The sequence below is a fragment of the Pyrgilauda ruficollis genome, unplaced genomic scaffold (genome assembly GCF_017590135.1).
Source record: "Pyrgilauda ruficollis isolate IOZ18807 unplaced genomic scaffold, ASM1759013v1 scaffold4, whole genome shotgun sequence".
NCBI lineage: Eukaryota > Metazoa > Chordata > Aves > Passeriformes > Passeridae > Pyrgilauda > Pyrgilauda ruficollis.
Genome location: NW_024525489.1, coordinates 22236907 through 22253960, shown reverse-complemented (window position 1 = coordinate 22253960; position 17054 = coordinate 22236907). Strand labels below are relative to the sequence as shown.

At 50.4% G+C, this 17054-nt stretch overlaps 1 protein-coding gene across 9 annotated transcripts in view; it reads left to right on the top strand.

The window, feature by feature from the left end:
* The window catches only part of EHBP1 (EH domain binding protein 1), a 205350-nt gene extending 192329 nt beyond the window's left edge, over positions 1-13021 (top strand). For all 9 annotated transcript variants that reach the window (XM_041477088.1, XM_041477087.1, XM_041477089.1 and 6 more), the window contains 4 exons: positions 3939-4038; positions 5158-5231; positions 11730-11844; positions 12014-13021. In XM_041477088.1, the coding sequence (XP_041333022.1) occupies positions 3939-4038; positions 5158-5231; positions 11730-11844; positions 12014-12104 (380 nt within the window). In that variant the 3' untranslated portion in view covers positions 12105-13021. The remainder of the gene's footprint in view (positions 1-3938; positions 4039-5157; positions 5232-11729; positions 11845-12013) is intronic.
* Positions 13022-17054: the final 4033 nt, after the last annotated feature.

Sequence of the window (17054 nt, the reverse complement as noted above, 5' to 3'; positions counted from 1 at the left end):
CTCTAGTGACGGTACTAGATCTGATTATATGCTTCATGCATATTCAAAGTACAGCACTGACAGCTCTTTAATGAGCTCTTACTTAATCAGTACGAACAATGTTCATCTTGTTCTTTTTTTCCTCATACATTAGAGCTAGGAACAGTTGGGGAAAAAATGAAACATCCAGCATTCATTTGAAAAATATATTGTACTTTGAAAAGTGTCTAAGCTGGAGAAGTTGCATTCTGCCCTTTAAAAGTCTGATGGACAAATTGGATTACTAGTATTGGATTAAATAACAAATGGTTAGAGGAGAAATGAGAAAAGCTCGCTGTGATCACAGGCTTTAATATTTTTTGTTACTTATAAAGCTGAAGGGGTCTTTAACCAGTTATTAAAGTCAGGATTAATTTGTAATGGTCCAACTTACTAGCTTTAAAAGGGTTTTGTTGTTGTTGTTTATCAAAAACAATAGTGTAATGCATGTATTATGGAAAAAATTTAAGTTTAAGATCTGTGGGCTATTTATAGATTTTCAGCATCTTGTACTGGCTTAGATAAGGGGTTTGCATGTGTGGGATCGATTTGTTCTCCAGCATGGGTTTTTTGCTTCATTTAAATAATCTGTACAGTTTGTTGGGGTTTTTTTCCCCATGAACAACACAGATACTTTCCCAATTTAAATTTTCAAGCATTTGTAGCAAGTCAATTAAATACTTGTTTTACACTTGCAAAGTGGAAACAACAACCACCCCAGCAGCAGCTTGAGTTTTACGGAGTGAAACCGTGTTGAAGAAAGGCTTTTTCTAAATTTTTTATTTAGAAATTGTAAATGTTAGTTTAGCAGTGAGCTTGCAGTATTGCTGCAGTAACAACACTCAGTTTTTCTTTGTTGAAAGTGTTTCATGTGCATCCTTTCACCAAGTAAAAAAAAATGAAGTAATGCTCTAATGCTAGTGTATTTGCCGAAGAGTTATTTAAATTTCTTATATATGGGAGTTCATCTTTATTTTGCTTGCCTGGGAAGAATTTGTTTCAGCTCTGTGCACAAGAATTTAAAAGCTGACAGTCAACAAATAAAATATCAGCATCGACTACTATTAATATTGCACACATGTGTCATTTCACTGATCAAAAAGGCCTTCGCCGGGGTAAAATTGGCCTTTTTCCAAATTGCAAGCTTTTTCTCAGCTTTTTCTTTTTTGCTCTTTCTTCTTTTGTTGCTGCCCGGGGATTTGTGCCTATCGCAGCCGATATCACATGACCGGTGTCAGGGCATCACATGGGTCCAAAGCGAATACAAAAACAGATTTAAAATTCTGTAAAAACAATCAAGACTTTGTTAATTCACTTCTAAACCAGCCCATTCTATGGATATTGCGTGTGCTTTGGTGTCAGCACGGATATATTAAAATAGGCACCTGTGCAGATCTGGCACGACAGCTCCAAGCTTTACCCAGATCTTTTCTCATTATATGTTGCAACTAACTGTGTTTAGAAGGAATGCATTAATAGAAAGAAGATTATATCTGAAGTCTATGTTCTTAACCTGAAAGTGCATGGAACGAAAGTCAACGAATTCAGATCCACCCTTGAGCCAAACACTTTGGAGACATTTGTCTCTCCCATTTCTTTTTCGAGGCTTGCAAAATTAAATGCAGCAAGGGCTTGTATTTATAGTCTTTGAGCCAGACATCCCAGTCCACCCCAAAACTAACAAATTTATTGAAATTTTACTGTAGCCACAGATGTCTGGTTGTGAGAACTTTGCCACATTGCCAGTAAAAAATCTCATGCATTACAGAATAGACTGGTCATTTTGCAAGGAAAAAAAAAAGGCAAAAAAATCCCGTTCTTCTTGACCTCTCCCCTGAATAAGTTTCAACTACTTGGTGCATTTCAACAAAAGGCTGGTGATACTGATTGTTATCTACTTCCAGAAGCAGACCATGTTAGATGGACCAGTACAGCAGCAAGGCCTTTGATCTGTAACTTACCAGCAAAGTGTACTGAACTGCTGAATATTGTTGTAAATGCCGTGGTGTGATATTTTATGCACAAAACCCAAAGAGGAGATATTGGGGGAGAGTGTTACTACATGTCAGATTTCTTCTTTCATTGCTCCATTGCCCCAGGAGCTGGGCCATGCTGCTTTTGCTTGGAAAAGCACTGTGGGTCCATCCATTCTTTGGGATGCTCCACCCTTCCTGACTCACTGCTAGCAAACTGTGGCCCTAAAAGCACCATTCCAGGAATTTTCATTGACCAGGCACTTCCCAGGCAGATAAGTGGATATGGGTGGATGTCTCCTATCAGAAAGGAGAGCATGCCAAATGTAACCTTTTCTTACTGTGTGGGTCCACCAGTTCCACCCCAAGCTGACCCACTTCCCTGTTCATCCTTTTTTCCTGCCCTTGTGTGGATGCCTCATGGCCATGGCAGAGGGAATCAAAGAGTTTGGAGAAAGCTGGAAAACTTCCCCTGCAGGCAGGAGGCTCACAGCCTGGTGAGGCTGAGATTCTCCATGTAGGTCTGGGCTTGCACACTGTTGTGGCATTGGGGTGTGAACATGCGCGTGGCGAGCATCTGAAACACTCCCATCCAGAAAATGAATGCTTTGGTTTAGGGCAAAACAATGTTTTTCTGGTGTCTTTCCAGCTCCAGGTGCTAGAAAAGGCTTCTCTGCAACTAGGGATCCTATGGTTTAAGTTAATAAGGTAGCATCCCCAAGTGTGCAGCACTTTGCGTGAGAGATTTCACACCCCGTTACAAACACCAAAGAATTAACTTTTAGCACCCTTGCAGGATCAGTACAGGTGGTTATTCACGTATGGCACACCAGGTGCTTAAACTCAGACATCTACCCACACTCTCCCAATGAAACTCTGTCAAAGCTGGGAAACAAACTCACATGACCAAGCTCATGCTCCTTTGCCTTCATTCCAAGTTTATTCCTAGACTCGTTTTAACCCTATGAAATGTGTGAGTTTCATAATTCAGTGAGGACCATATCACCTTTGCTCTTCACCTCAGCATGAGGGATGAGAATGTCAGGTTTCCACTGAAGCACGGCCTCCACAAAGGACTTTCTCCAAGTCCCGGAGCTCAGAGAAGACGGAATTTGGCTGAGCAGCCCTGCTACATGGAAAGCACAGTCAGGAGCCTTCTGGAGGCTCATCTGCCTTTTGCTCATGGTGCAGGGGTGGTGAGACAGAGCCTTAGAAAGCCTGGTAGAGCTTAGCACTGCCTGCAGGTAGGCTATGAAGACTCCTGATCCTGATCCTGATCCTGATCCTGCCTGGGATGGATGGGGTCTAGGGAAAGGGTTGCTAGTCCATGCATACACACATGGGACCCTTGGGTACCTGGATCCCAAGATTATTTGTATTTGTGCAGATGCTCCCTTTGGTTGCAGGTTGAGGAGAGGAGCAGCTCTTTCCAGCTCATCTGGAAGAGTGGCCATGAACACAGAAGCTGAGCAGGTGCCCACACCTTAGCCAAGAGTTCAGGATTAGCATCTCCTCTGCAGCTACTTTGATCCCTGCCACATCATCCTGGCTGTGCTGGGTTTGCATGGGTGGAGTGGATCTTGCCTACAGGGATTGTTTTTGTGTTTGGTGATGACCAGACATCTTTTAGCAGTAAGGGTTGTTCACTGGAAACATTGCAAATATGTAGTTCATTTGGGAGAATTTAAAATACACAGTCCTTTTAAAAGGTATTTATTTAGGGTCAGCATGATAAAGAGCACTACAATGTATCCTGGAGGATAGCTGCTTTCAAAGATTTGTTTATAAACCAGGCAGGACTTCACAGTCATATGATATTTTTACCATTTGACAATATGCATTGTCATGCTCAGTGATACTGGCAACTGATACTCCAAAACCTGAAGTGAAAATATGTACCTCAATTTGTGAAATGCCACAGAAGTAATGAAGTTCTCTTGGTTGCAGGAAGAAACACAGAAGAAGAAGAAGCTATGATGCAGGAGTGGTTTATGTTGGTTAATAAGAAGAATGCCTTAATAAGACGAATGAACCAGCTTTCTCTTCTGTAAGTACAGATGAACATATGTATTTTAAAAAGGATGATTTACCCTTCAGATGAAAACAAAACTTTTTTTACTCTCTTCCCATTAGGCTTCAAAAAAAAACCCTCAAAAGTGAGTAGTGTGGATGTGTTACACATCGAGTAACTTGTTTTTCTCATATTTCAGACTTGAAAATGAGAAGCATGCAATGACACAAGATTAGGCTGAGCTGTGAAAAAAAGAAATTAAAGAAATATTAAGCACTGTTACATTTTCAAAAGCCCAACAGTAGAATAAAACTGCATTTTAGAAATGCACAGATAGATTTGGATTGTGCCTCAGGTGAGACAGGTGAAGTCTATTCAGAGAAGAGCCAAATTTGAGTCACTACCTGCTTTGTAGAAAATCCTCAGTCCCATCTCTGCTGAAGGGATGTCAGTAAATCAGTCACAGTGCAGTGATACCACTGATACTGCAAAGTAAGGACAAATGAACCTTTTCTCACTGGCAGTGTTGAGGAAGGGAGAAGGAGCTGCTCGTTTGTAGAGGCATTCTGCCCCGAGTGCTTCTCTTCCAGCTTCTTTCACTTTGATATTTCTTTCAGTAATGCCACCTAGTGTAGATGTCTGCATACTTCCCTGGGAAGAGCCTCTGCTCACCTATCTCCTGCTGGGTCTGAACTTGACAGAGGATTTTACCTGCAAAATATTAAGCTTTCTAATCCCTTGTCTAATTTTTATTGTTGATTAGGGCAGAATGTACATAGAATAATACTTCCAGCCTCACATTATCTTGGTGAATAGGTTGATGCTGGAATTTGCTCATTAGATCTGGGGGAATATTTTATACTTTGGACATTCCGCAACAGCTGTTCCAGAGATGAATATGAAATAATTGCATCCTGTAGTGCAGTGGAGTTAAACTGAGAGAATTAAAGCCGACCTTACGTGAAATGAAAAGGCCCTGTTACTGAATAGGCCACCTGAGCCAGATTTTAAGTTTGTGTATCATTTGTTTGGAGTAGCTTAAAGTTAAAGAGAAAAGTCAGTTGCGAGTCCTAAAATCAATGTAAGTTAAAGGTGCTTTTAAGTGTTTAATGATTTAGTAATTAACATATTGATGAACATTTGCAACTTGCCTAGGGAAAAAGAACATGACCTAGAAAGGCGCTACGAGCTGCTGAACCGGGAGCTAAGAGCAATGCTGGCCATTGAAGGTAAGGCAGTGCTGGGGGCCAGGGGGAAAGCTCTCACTGCTGGACAGGTTTGGCACCTGGGAGTGCCAAACGTGGAGGCTTCTCTGAAGCCCATTGGTAATGCTGATATTTGCATCACTTCAAGTGATAGCGCACAGCAAGTGTGCTGAGGCTGCAATTCCAGTATTAAGTTTTCTTCGGGATTAAAAAAAATAAATTAAAAAAATACCGAGATATGGGACAAAGAAATATGGTCTTGTTGCAATAAACTTTGAAAACAAAGTGATGAGGAGGTAGAGCATGCGTCTGGGGTTTACAGTTTTTTGTTGCAGTAGTGCTCTCTTGGTTTTCCTGTGGCATCGTGCTGCTTTTGGTGCCACAGAAAAAGGAAGGGGTGACCCACAGAAAAGGGCCTCTTCCTTTTAATGTTTCAGACCTGTTCTACAACAACTCACTGAGGGGAAAAAAGTCTCGTTGGTTTTGGTGGTAAAACACTAAGTTTGTCAAGTAAATATTTCATCACGAGCACCAGCAGGATTAGAGTGATCCTTTGCACAGAGTTTCTCCCTTCCCTGCGACTCTCCCCAGTTTAGTCACCTCACCTGAATGGAGGTAACACTCAGGGGAAGATTGACACGGGATAAATGAAACAATTGCACCCTTTCCATAGGGCTTTCCAGTGAATTATACAATAATCCTTGGGATGATTCATAATAAAAAATAAACATCCAGATAGCTTAAACCATTGCTTGCATTATTTTCTTATTTAAATATCTTAAGTGTTTTCTAATGCTGCACCACTTATACCTCTCAGTCACAAATGCTGCCTTACAGTTCAAAGATGTTTGCTTTAAAGTTAATCCTTTGGGCTCTGTAAAATGGACCTTTTGTCTAATCAATGCAAATTGATTTTGCTATTCTGTATTGACCTCTCAACCCTTTGACTGTCCATGGTAATTTCTTTCTTCACCTGATAAGGTACCTGATCCATAATAAATCAATTCTAATTAGTTTGGAGACTTCACTGGGAGCATAAGTTTGTTAGAAAAAAGCAGCAGGTTTCAGGTAGCTTTCTCCTATCTCTCCATCTGTAGTAATATTTTTTGCATAAGACTGTCTTCACTATATTCTTGGATAATCCTGGGTCATAAATATATACATTGCTTTCTGCAGAGACAAGCCAGATTAATTTGGAATTGTACTGATAAAATATTAAAACTGTAAAATAGTGTAAAACTAGAGAGGAGCTAAGAGATCCTGGATTTAAACCTAAACTTTCGATGTTTAATTGCCTCATATATGTATACTGCCTTGGAATGTCCTAGCAGCAGCCTTTGAATGTCTAGCAGCTTCTGCCAGACAGATTGTCTGGAGAAAAAAATGGGTTTTTTAATTTCTTTTTGTAAATTCAGAGAGGTAAAACTCCAGAAGATCATCTTTTATTCTCTTTCTCACATTTTCTTCTCTTTTTTTTTCTCTCTTTTTTTTAATATGCTGCGGGTGATACGGTAAACAGAGGTTTAGGAAGCAAACATAAGTGCTGGAGAATGTTGGTTATTTTGGGGAATTTTTTTAATTTATGCAACAAAGTCCTCATTTAGCATTTTAGCTCTCAGTAAGATTATTGGTCTTCTAGAACTTTTAACAGTTACCTGCTTTTGCACAAAAAACATATTAAAGGAGAAACTGTGAAAACTCAAAATACGCATTTGTGACATCTCGCCTCTCGATGGGTGGATCGGTGTTTTCTGTATTCAGAAGATGCAAAGATGCAGTTTTCGGGAAGCCCTGCTAAAATCACACCATTTCCAGTGTGATTTCTCTGGAGAAGCAGGGGCTGCCCAGACAGCCCAGCACTGTCTCTCCGAGGCCTTTTAGCCCATTGCTAATGAGTGCGTGGGCTCCCTGAAAGAGCTGAAAAGACAGATCTCACTTTTACCAGCACCACTTCCAAAACCGAAGTATGTGGGCAGGAAATAAATTACACATATGTATATACACACACACACACATATGTATATGTAACAGGATGGGAGAGGTTTGTTTGTCCAAAAGAAAGGCAGAGCACACCAACCCAAACTGGAACTTAAAAAAGAAAAAGTCTTTGAAAAGTGGTAATTACTGTTTTGGTAAATTGCTCTAACTCTTCCACGCGTGACTATGCTGTTTAAAAATCTGTCAACCAATTTACTTAGCTGGTTGATGACAGAGGAAAAAAGGAGAGAAAAGAGCTTTTCGGAAGGTGGGAGCCTGCTGATGGCAGATAAAGGCGGTTCTGCCGCGCCTGCTTGGGCAGCGTGCGGGCAGCGCTGCGGCCGGAGGTGCTGCCCGCTAGGATGCTCAGTGATGTGGAGACGGTGGCTCCTTCCCGGCCGCTCATCTGCAGGCACCGGGAGCTGAATGGCCTCTTGGAGGGCTACGGCACTTCACGAGGAGCACATGAATGACCCAGGGTGGTAAAAAAAAAAAAGGCGTACTCCCCCCCCTCCCCCACGGAGCCGTAGAGATAAGAAAGGGAGAGTTAACGCGCTGCCTGCTTCCAGCTAGAAAGTGTTCCTCTTGGACTGTTCCGACCGAGAAAGGCCGGAAGCCCCTCACTAAGAGGCCAAAGAAACCGCAGGTAAACGGGGTCCGTTTTCACCTTGCACCTCCCCGCGGTCCTGGCCGGCTGTTTGAGCCAGCTGCTCCTGTGCGCAAGGTGCCGCGTTTGAGAGCCTGGTGTCACTGCAGCTGCAGCCGAGTGCCGGGATGCCTCACTTCCAGCTACCTTGCCTCTCACTCCTTTCTTTTATTTTTTTTCAGTCGAGTTTTAATGCCTCCTTAGAAAAGATAAGTTCATTTTTGCACACCTTGGGGTGGTGTGTTCATTTTCTGCCCAAGAAATGGATCTTCATTCGGATTTTGTACATCTTGATTTATTCTTGGCTTATAGTTTGAAGTGGGTGCTCTTCTAAAAGGATTTATGCATAGGTTCACTATTTTTGTAGTTATGGTTTATATGATAAGCTTTTTATATTTAAAATCAATATGTAATCCTGTGGAGGAGCTTATCCTCTAAAACCCCATTTGTAAATCTATTTTAGCTTTGTTACACCGCGCAGCCACAGTATTCCATAGATTGATTAGGTTCAGCAGCAGAATCCTATCAAATGGCCTGCTCTGATGATGATGCAAACTCTTTCAGGATTGCTAGTTGACTGGAACTAAAGATAAGACCTGACTGCAATCCCCCAATGTGCTCTTTACAAAACTAGTGTTAATTTTCATCAAAGTGCCAGGCTTATTTATTATAGTGGCAAGGTTGAAGGTTTTACTACGAGAACTTTCGACCATTTCTATTAAAGCATTTCTATGGGATCTGAACGTCTGTTTGCTCAAAGTAATTATTAGTTTAAGCAGTGGGGAAAAAGAAAAAGACAATATGAAGTCAATGAAGATGAATAATTGAAAACATTTCTACTTCAATGTGAATTTAGCAAACTCTGTCATTTTAAACTGCCCGTCGCAAGTGGTGGCACGGGGGTTTTAGCTTTCAACACTTTTAGCTCATATACAGCCTCAGAGCTTAATCCTATTTTTGTCCAGAGTGTAGCTTTTATAACAGTATTATTCTGAAATCTTCAAATTAATCACAGCCCATATTGTAGCTTCCCAGAGCTGCAGTCAGCCTGGGCAGCTCTATGTGACAGGTGTTATAGGTAATCCTGGCTTAAAAGGCACAACAGGTAGGAATCAAACTTGAACACAGTTGCTTTTTTAAACATAGGGATGCTTCCCAAAACTGCTGCCCAGCAGTATTTTGTTGGATAAAACAAAATTGCAAGGTAGTCACCTATAAAATGTTATTTAAATACTTAGAGTCAGTTACCCTTTTAACCAATTGCTGCTTGACCCTTTATTTATTTTGGGGGGAGGAAAGGCAGACTCCTTTCCTAGAAATGGAAGTAAAATTGCAAGGGAATAGTTCTGCCAGCAGGTTTTCCTAAGGCATATTTCAAACATTTATAATAAGCAAATACAGAAAAAAAAAAAAAACAACCAAAAAACCCCAAACAAATACACAGTTCTGTTCTGTGAAATCATAATAGAACATTATTTACTTCACAGGGCTATAAGATGAAGCAACAAAACCTGTAGCACTTAGGAAGGGACTTTAACAGAGAAAAGTAGTGAGGGACTGAGCAAAACATTTACTGAAATATTCTGACTAGTTTGCTCTTTCAAAAGCCGAAGTTGCTGCTGCAACTGGAGAACAGGGGATGAACAAACAAACAAATAAAAAGCTTTAAAAATAAAAAGTGAAAACCATCAAAATTGGGGGGAAAAAAAGTCCAGATAGAGACGATGGATTTAAAATCCCTTTTCATCCAGAGCTTCGTGTGCCCAGATGTGCCGGGGGACCCTGAGTCCCAGCACAATTCCCGGCTGAAGCCAGGGAAAAGTTACGCTGAAAGTTGGGAAACACATCTGGGGGAAAGCAAAAGCCCCTGAAACCCTCTGCCATGTCTCTCTCTCTCTCCTTTTCTGTCTGGCTTGCTGCCGTGGCCCTTTTCAGGGCCTTTTCAGTGTTGTCATGCTGAGATCTCATTGCTTGTGAGGGGCTTTATTTGTGGGGCAAATCGCTGCGGTTTGGGGAAGTTCTGACTCGCAGAGTGGCAGAGCAGTGTGTTTCAAATGGGTTGAAGTGAAGGAGCTTTGCCCAAAAGGAGCAGAAAGGGAAGCAGCAGTGCAAATCTGGAGGCTGCTCTAAGAAGTAGCACCTAAAAGCCTGCTACCCAAATTAAAGGAGCTTTGTGCCAGGAAAAAATGGCTTGGATTACCGGTAATTTTAGCTGCTAACTCCACTTCTAATCTGTGTACACCTGAAAAAATTCTTCCCTTAGCAACGGTGGAGGGGAAAGGACACGTTTAAAAAAAAAAAGGAAATGAGAAAGGAAAAGAAGGAGAAAAATGAGAAAAATGAAAACTCCCGGGAAGTTTGGGCAGTGCCCTGCCAGGCCGGTGTCCCGGGAAGGGCTCTGGTGCCCCCGCACCGGCTCCGCCGCTGCCTGCAGGACGCGGCCGTGGAGCTCGCTGCTCGCAGAGCGTGACACGCGTGTGCCGTGGGTTCTCCCGCCTGCTGCTCGTCCTGGGGCTCGCTCGTGGGCCCGTGTGCCCAGGCAGACGGCGAGGAGGGCGCGATAAAAGCGGTTACACATTCCTGCCTTTCTGCCGCTCTTCCAACCTTCATTGCATGATGATGCATCTAATTTTTAATTTGTAAATACAAGGCTGAATTCCCTCTAGCACCACTTGCTTTCATAAAGCTTCTGAGCAGTTTGCTGTCTTGAATAAATTTGGCTTTGGAGGGGGGTCAGGGGGATTTGAACCACCGCATTCTTGCGGGGTTTGTGAAGATTCACATGGTAACCGGTGGGGAGCATTGTTCGGCTTATCTGAATAAGCACCAGCCATGTGAGTTTTAACATGATCGCCCAGGGCAATGGAGAGCGCGGGTGGGTGGGGGAGAAAGCCAAAAGGACTGCACCCTCTCTCCCCTTCGGCTTCGGGAAGCGCGGCCGGGGAGGAGGAGGACTCCGCCGGGCCGGTGGCGATGGCTTCTCTCGGTGGTTGGTTTTTTTTTTTTGGAGCTGGTGTCCTCTTTCCCTCCCGCTCCTCAATTGTCCTGCTATCTCCCTCATAATCTACTGCTCCTGCTTTTCATTGTTTACCTTCTTAATGAGGGAGGCGGGGAAGGCTGGGGCTTGACTGACAGCGACAAGCCCTCGCGGTCTGGCTGGAGAGCCCGAGGCTGCGGGCGGCCCCGGGGGGCTGCGCCAGGCCGGGCCGGGCCGCGGCCAGAGGAATCCCTTTGGGAATAGCCATGCTGCCCACCCGCCGCTGGCTGCCAGCGCCGGGGCTGGAGAGGCCCCGCGATATTTCTGTAGCAAGTGTATTTTTACTTCAAAGTGGGAAATGCTAATTAAGCGATACCTGCCTTTAAAGTTACTGCGGAGCATATGGTGCGCTGTGTGAGATTCCTGCAGCCGCTGAGAGCGGGAGAGGAGTGCGCAGAGAGGAGCCGGGCTGCGGGAAGCGGACATTCCTCCGGGAGGCAAACCCGGCAGTGCCATGCCCGCCAGTGGACACAGGCGTGGGGAAAAACAAAACAAATTTTACACTAAAAAGAAATTTTTTTAAAAAAAAGGCAAGAAACCCCCCACCCAAACGACCCCAAAATTGCTGCTCAGCTCCCCCAAGCCAAGGAGGGCGAAACGCCGCCGGGCTGCGCTTGTCCCCGCCGTGGCCTCGCTGGGGAGAGAGGCCGGGGCCGGGCCGGGCTGTGCCAGGCTGCGTTGGGCTCTACCGAGCTGGGGCAGGCTGCATTGGGCTGTACTGAGCCGGGCCGAGCTGTGCCGGGCTGCACTGGGCTGTACCGGGCCGTACCGGGCCGCAGCGGGCGCGGGTTCCGGCCGGGCTGGCTGTGCCCGCGCTGCCGCCGCCGCTCTCACCGCTGCTCTTGTTGTGCTTCTCCCGCAGACTGGCAGAAGACCGAGGCGCAGAAGAGGCGAGAGCAGCTCTTGCTGGACGAACTCGTTATTCTCGTTAACAAACGGGACGCGCTGGTCAGGGACCTGGACGCCCAGGAGAAGCAGTGAGTCGGGCAAAGGGGAAGGGGGTTCCCGCCGAGCCGCCACGGTCCCCACGGAAAGTTTGGTCCGAGTCCGCGGGCGCCGTGGCCGTGGGGGAGCTCGGCGCGGCCGCGGAGGCAAGCGGGGCCGGCGCGCATCCCGCGCAGCTTCTCACCGCGCCTCTTTCCGCAGGGCCGAGGAAGAGGACGAGCATTTGGAGAGGACCCTCGAGCAAAACAAAGGCAAGATGGCCAAGAAGGAAGAGAAATGCGTTCTCCAGTGAGCGGCCTTCCCGCGGCGGCAGCAAAATCGCAGCGCGGCTTTCTTACGTTCTTAAAATGCCGACATGAGACTGGGAAAAACAAAAAAAAAAAAAGAAAAATGTTTTGAAAAAAAATTAAACTTTTTTCCATTTTCTTAGGCCATATCTAGGCTGCGCCGGGCCCCACTCCGTTGTTTTTTTGTTTTCCATTCAAGCGAACTCGCGTTGTCCCATGATTTCCTTGTGGGCTCAGCTCTCCTGCCGAAAGCGTTGGAAATGGAATCGCCGAGACCCCTGGCGTGCGGGCGATGCCGGAGATGGGCGGAAGGAGAAGAAATAGTCTATCCTGGTTTCTGGAGCTGGAGGAGGGCTGAGTTTTGAAATAAAAATGTTTTTGTCGTAATAGGATTAGAGAGGGGGATATAGGAAAAAAAAAAATCATTGGGAATGGTTTCATCTAGTCCTGCCATATGTAATACTTAATAAGCTACCTACATTTTATAGTTAGGTCAGATCCACCCCAGTTATTATTAAAAATGTGCTGTATTTACCAGTGGTTTATTACATCAGTTTTACATTTCCCCGGGAGTAGAGCCGAGCTGCTCTGGTTTACTCGGGGGGCTTCTCCCCCAGAGCTGGCACAAAACCCTGGGAGCGGCTGCGAGCGGAGCGGGGCAGCCCGGGGCAGAGACCGGCCCGGCCCAGGACAGCGCGACACTTCCCACCCGCGGACCGGACCGGACCGGACCGGACCGCGCCGCCCGCTCCGCGTTATTTATTGCGCCCGGCCGCGTTCCCCACCGCACCCCGCCCCGTCCTGTGCCCCCAAGCGTGTCCCGCGCTCGCATCGTCCCTTCGTGGAGCTCGTCTCGTTTATTTATTACAACGTCGAGTCATATATACAATTTTCAATAAAACCCGAATCTTTCTTACCGTAACTGCCGCTTTCCTCTTTACCTGGGAAACTCCCTTCACCCCTCCCGCCTTCAGGCGGCCGGGGAGGGGGCGCGGGGGGCGGGAAGGGACCGATCCCGGCGGGAGGGGCAGCGGGGCTCCGCGCCCCGAGCCGCCCCGGCCGCCGCCGCTTCGCCAACGCAACGAAACCCACCGGGCGGAAAAGTTTTTCGTTTGATTTTAATAAAATGCAACTCGGGGAGGGGGAGGTAAAACTTTTCTCCGCGGGGCCGATGCCGCCCGGCAGCGGCGGGGGGGCTGCGCGGCGAAAGCCCGGCCGCGGGCGCGCAAGGAGCGCGGCCGCGGGGAGCGGAGCGGGCGGAGGGAGCCCGAACCCTGCGCGGGACCGCAGCGGCGCCGGCGGCTCCAGGGGCGACTGCGGCCCGCTCCGCGCTGCGCCCTGCCGCTCTCGCCAAAAGAAGTCCCCCGCGGAGGAGGGAAGCGCCCGGTTTTGTGCGAGCGGCCGCCGGTGCCGCGGGATGTACCGGCCTGGGAAACTGGGGGCTGCCCCGGGGCCCGCAGGTGGATTTGGCCCCATGCGAAGTTTGGGAAGATGCGCGGAACACCCCGGCGCCGGTGGGGCTGGGGCAGCGGGCTCTGCAGTGCTCTTCTGCCCTCCCGTAAAAATACAGGAGCAGGGGACGGCAGGAAACACACTGCGAGGGTTCCGCGGCTGCGGAGCGCGGCGGAGGCTCGGGAAGGAAGAGGCGGCAAAGCCCGCGGCGCTGCCTGCCCGGCCGGAGCTGCTGAGCCCCGAAGAGTGGGACTGCCCCTGGGGCTAGGGGGGCCGCGGGCGGGCATCCTCTCCTCCTAGGGAGGCTGGTGTTTGCCTAGCTTTTAAAGAGAAAAAAGTAACTCAGTCGCTGGGCTGAGGGCGAAATAAGTGCCTGTGTCCCCCGTCTTTCGCCCCCAGGCCGGCAAACCGGCCGCAGGAGGCCCCCGCCCCGCAGCCGGACCGATCTGCCCTTCGCCGGGGCCGGGGTCGCGCAGCCCGGCCCCTGCCCACCCGCAGCTCCCGCCCTGCCGCCGACCTTACCTGGGCGCAGCGGGGAGGGCGCCGGCTCCGTCCGGCGGAGGGAACGGGGGATCGGAGTCGCCGGGACCGTCACCTCGGGGGGGTGGCGAGCCCCGCGCCCGCCCTGCCCGCAGCCCCCGGCCGAGCCTGCGGGGAGGCGTCCGCAATTGGGGATTGGGTAACAGCGGGAGCTGCGGGAGCTTGGGGGGACATGGATACCCCCTGGTGTGTGGGGGGGAAAGCCTCGGGGGGGCTGCTGCCCGCCAGGACCGGGGCTGCCCCGGCGGGGCGAAGTGATGGGAAGGCGGCGGGGGCGGGGGGAGCGCAGCCCGAGCCAGGAACTGCCCCGGCAGGACAGGGGCAAAACGGGGGAGAGGGTCTGGAAGGGGGGAGAACTGCCCCCGCAAACTCTTCCTCCTCCCTCCTCCTGCCTTTGCTTTCTTGTGAATGGGCCGCGGCGCCTTTGTTACGGGGAAAAGTGCCCGTGTCGCTGACTTTTGCGGGAGAGCGGAGGAGCTTGCTAACCTCCTTCGCTCTACTCATCGGCTCCCTCCCGCCCGGCTTAGACGGTTCTCTCCTCGCACAGGAAAAAGATTTGAAAAGAAAGGGAAAAAAACTCCAACAACAAAATAAAATGGGGGGGAAAGTCTTCCCCCCGGGAGACCGCGCTCCGATCGGGGCCGGCGGGCAGCGCCTTTGAACATTAGCTCGCTTTCAGCTCCACTGCAATTAGAGGGAGTTGATTTGGGGAGACCAACAAAAGCCGCGCACCGGAGCCTCTTTAGAGGTCCGGGGCCGCTCCGCCGCCTGCGCGGCCGCCGCGCCCCGACCCCGCCGCCTCGAGCGAAGAGTGGGCCCCGCGGAGCGGCGCGGAGGGCCCGGTGTCACCTCGCCGCTGTCCCCACGGCTCCCGTGCGGCCCCCGCCCGCTCGCCCCCGCGGCGCGTAGCAGCCCCTAAATTCGGGACACGCGAGGAAAGGTGCGGTCGCTGTAGTTTTATTGCGATTTTAAAGCACAAAGTTTGCGAGAGCCCGCGGGCATCGGGATGGGGGGGCCGCGACACCGCCTCCCCTCCCCAGGAGCGCCCTCCGTGTCGGCGAAGGCGGCGGCCGAAACTTTTTCTGCGGTCTCCCGGGGCGGCAGGGACGCGGAGGACGGCGCGGAGCGGCGCGGGGGGCATCCGGAGGGAGGTGGCAGAGCTGCGCGGGCGCGGAGCGGCCCTCCCTCTTCCGCACTTCTCCAGCAATTCCCACCACCCGCCCTCTCTGCGGAGGTTGCGCGGGGCCCTGCGCGCCCGCCCCCTGCGCCCCTCGCTCCGCCGGCCGGCTCTCCGCGGCGCCGGGGTCGGTGCGCGGGGGAGCGCGGAGCGGCGCGGGGCGGTGCGGAGGAGCCTTCGCCCCGCGCTGCCATTGCCCGGGCGGCTGTCAGTCAGGCGGGGAGCGGCCGGGGATTGGCGCCGGGCTGGTTACGCAGTTGCTTTGCGCGCACATACAAGGGTAGGGCCGGGGGTAGGTGATCAATCCTCATCAGGGCCGCGGCTCCATCGCCCCGACAGCGCGGGCCGCCGGCAAGGTAACGCGGGGTACCCCGACAAGTCGGGGGTGCGCGGCTCGGCTTCGGGCAGCGCCCCCCCGGCCCCCCTCCCCAGCCCGCCTCTCACCTGCCTGCCCCCCTTGGCCGCGCAGGTGAGGCGGGCGGGGGCGGTGGGCACCGCGCTCACCGACGGGGCGGGCGGCGGCGCCGGGACGGAGCGTAGCGGGCCCGCGGCGCCGTGGGCAGGGGTGGTGAGCACGGCCGGGCCGGGGCTGCCTCGGGATTTTTTTTCTTCCCTCTCTTCTCTTTTTCACTTTTATTTCCCTCATCTTCCCCGTTCTCTCCTCCCGGGACGGGCCCGTTCCGCCGCGTCCCCGACAAAGTTATGCAACGCCGGGTCCCGGCGCTGCCACCCGACCTGCGCCCGGCCCCGGCCTGCGGGGGGCACCGCGAACCCCGCCGGCATCCGCCGCCCCGCGGGCCGGGTGTCCCCTTGCCCCGGCTGGGGGGAGTCGTGTCAGAGAGCGGGGGCTGCCCCCGGGGCTCGACGGGGCCGCCCGGGGTCTCTCCGCTCCTTCCTCCTCTCCGCGTTTATCTGCGGCATTCTGCCCCCGAGCCCGGGCGCTGCCGGCTCTCTCGTGTCGGGTCCCCCCCGGCCCTGCCGGAGCCCCCCGGGCGGGCCCCGCCGCCGTCCCGTCCCGGCTGCCCGCGCTGTCGCCCGCTCGGCTGCCGGCGCGCTCTTTTTTCCTTTTCCCCTTTTTAACTCTTATCCATTTCTAATTAAAACGTCCCCGTCTGCTCGCTTTTAAATTAATTATACTTCCCTCCTCTGATACCTCCTTTTGATTCCTAATCCAATTATCTTTTTAAATAATTGCTTTATCTCTCCCGATCGCCGGGCACTGTTGCCTCTCGGCACTTGTGCGCGACTCGTCTTCGTTTAAAATAAAATAATAATAAAATTAACAATCGGAAGCCGCCCGCGCGGAGCCCCCGCGCCGGGTGGGCGCAGCCCCGCGGGAGCCCCGGGCAGCGCTCGGGCGGCCGAAGCCTCACCCGCTCCTCTCCGCTCTCTCCCCAGGCGCTCCGGCCTCGCCTCTGCGCGGGGAAGAAATCCGCCTGTCTCTCGATCCTCGTTGTTGTTTCGATTTTTTTTTTTTTCCTTCGTTTTTATTTTTCTCTCACTTCACCTGCTATCTCTCGAGGACCTCGTGGCGGTGACGGCAGGACTCAACGAAAAAAACTCCTTTCACGCCGACTTTGTGCTCCGTTTTCAAATTGTCGTTGGCTTTAATTTTTTTTTTTTTTTTTTTTTTTTTGCCTCTTATTTGGGGATTTTTTCGGGGGCTCTTTTTGTCAGTTTTTTTCCCTTTCATTTCCCCCTTCCCCACCCCATACATTCGATTTGATTTTGATTTTTTTTTTTTTTTTTCTGCCGGACTTTGGAGGAAAACTGCCCGGCTTCTAGC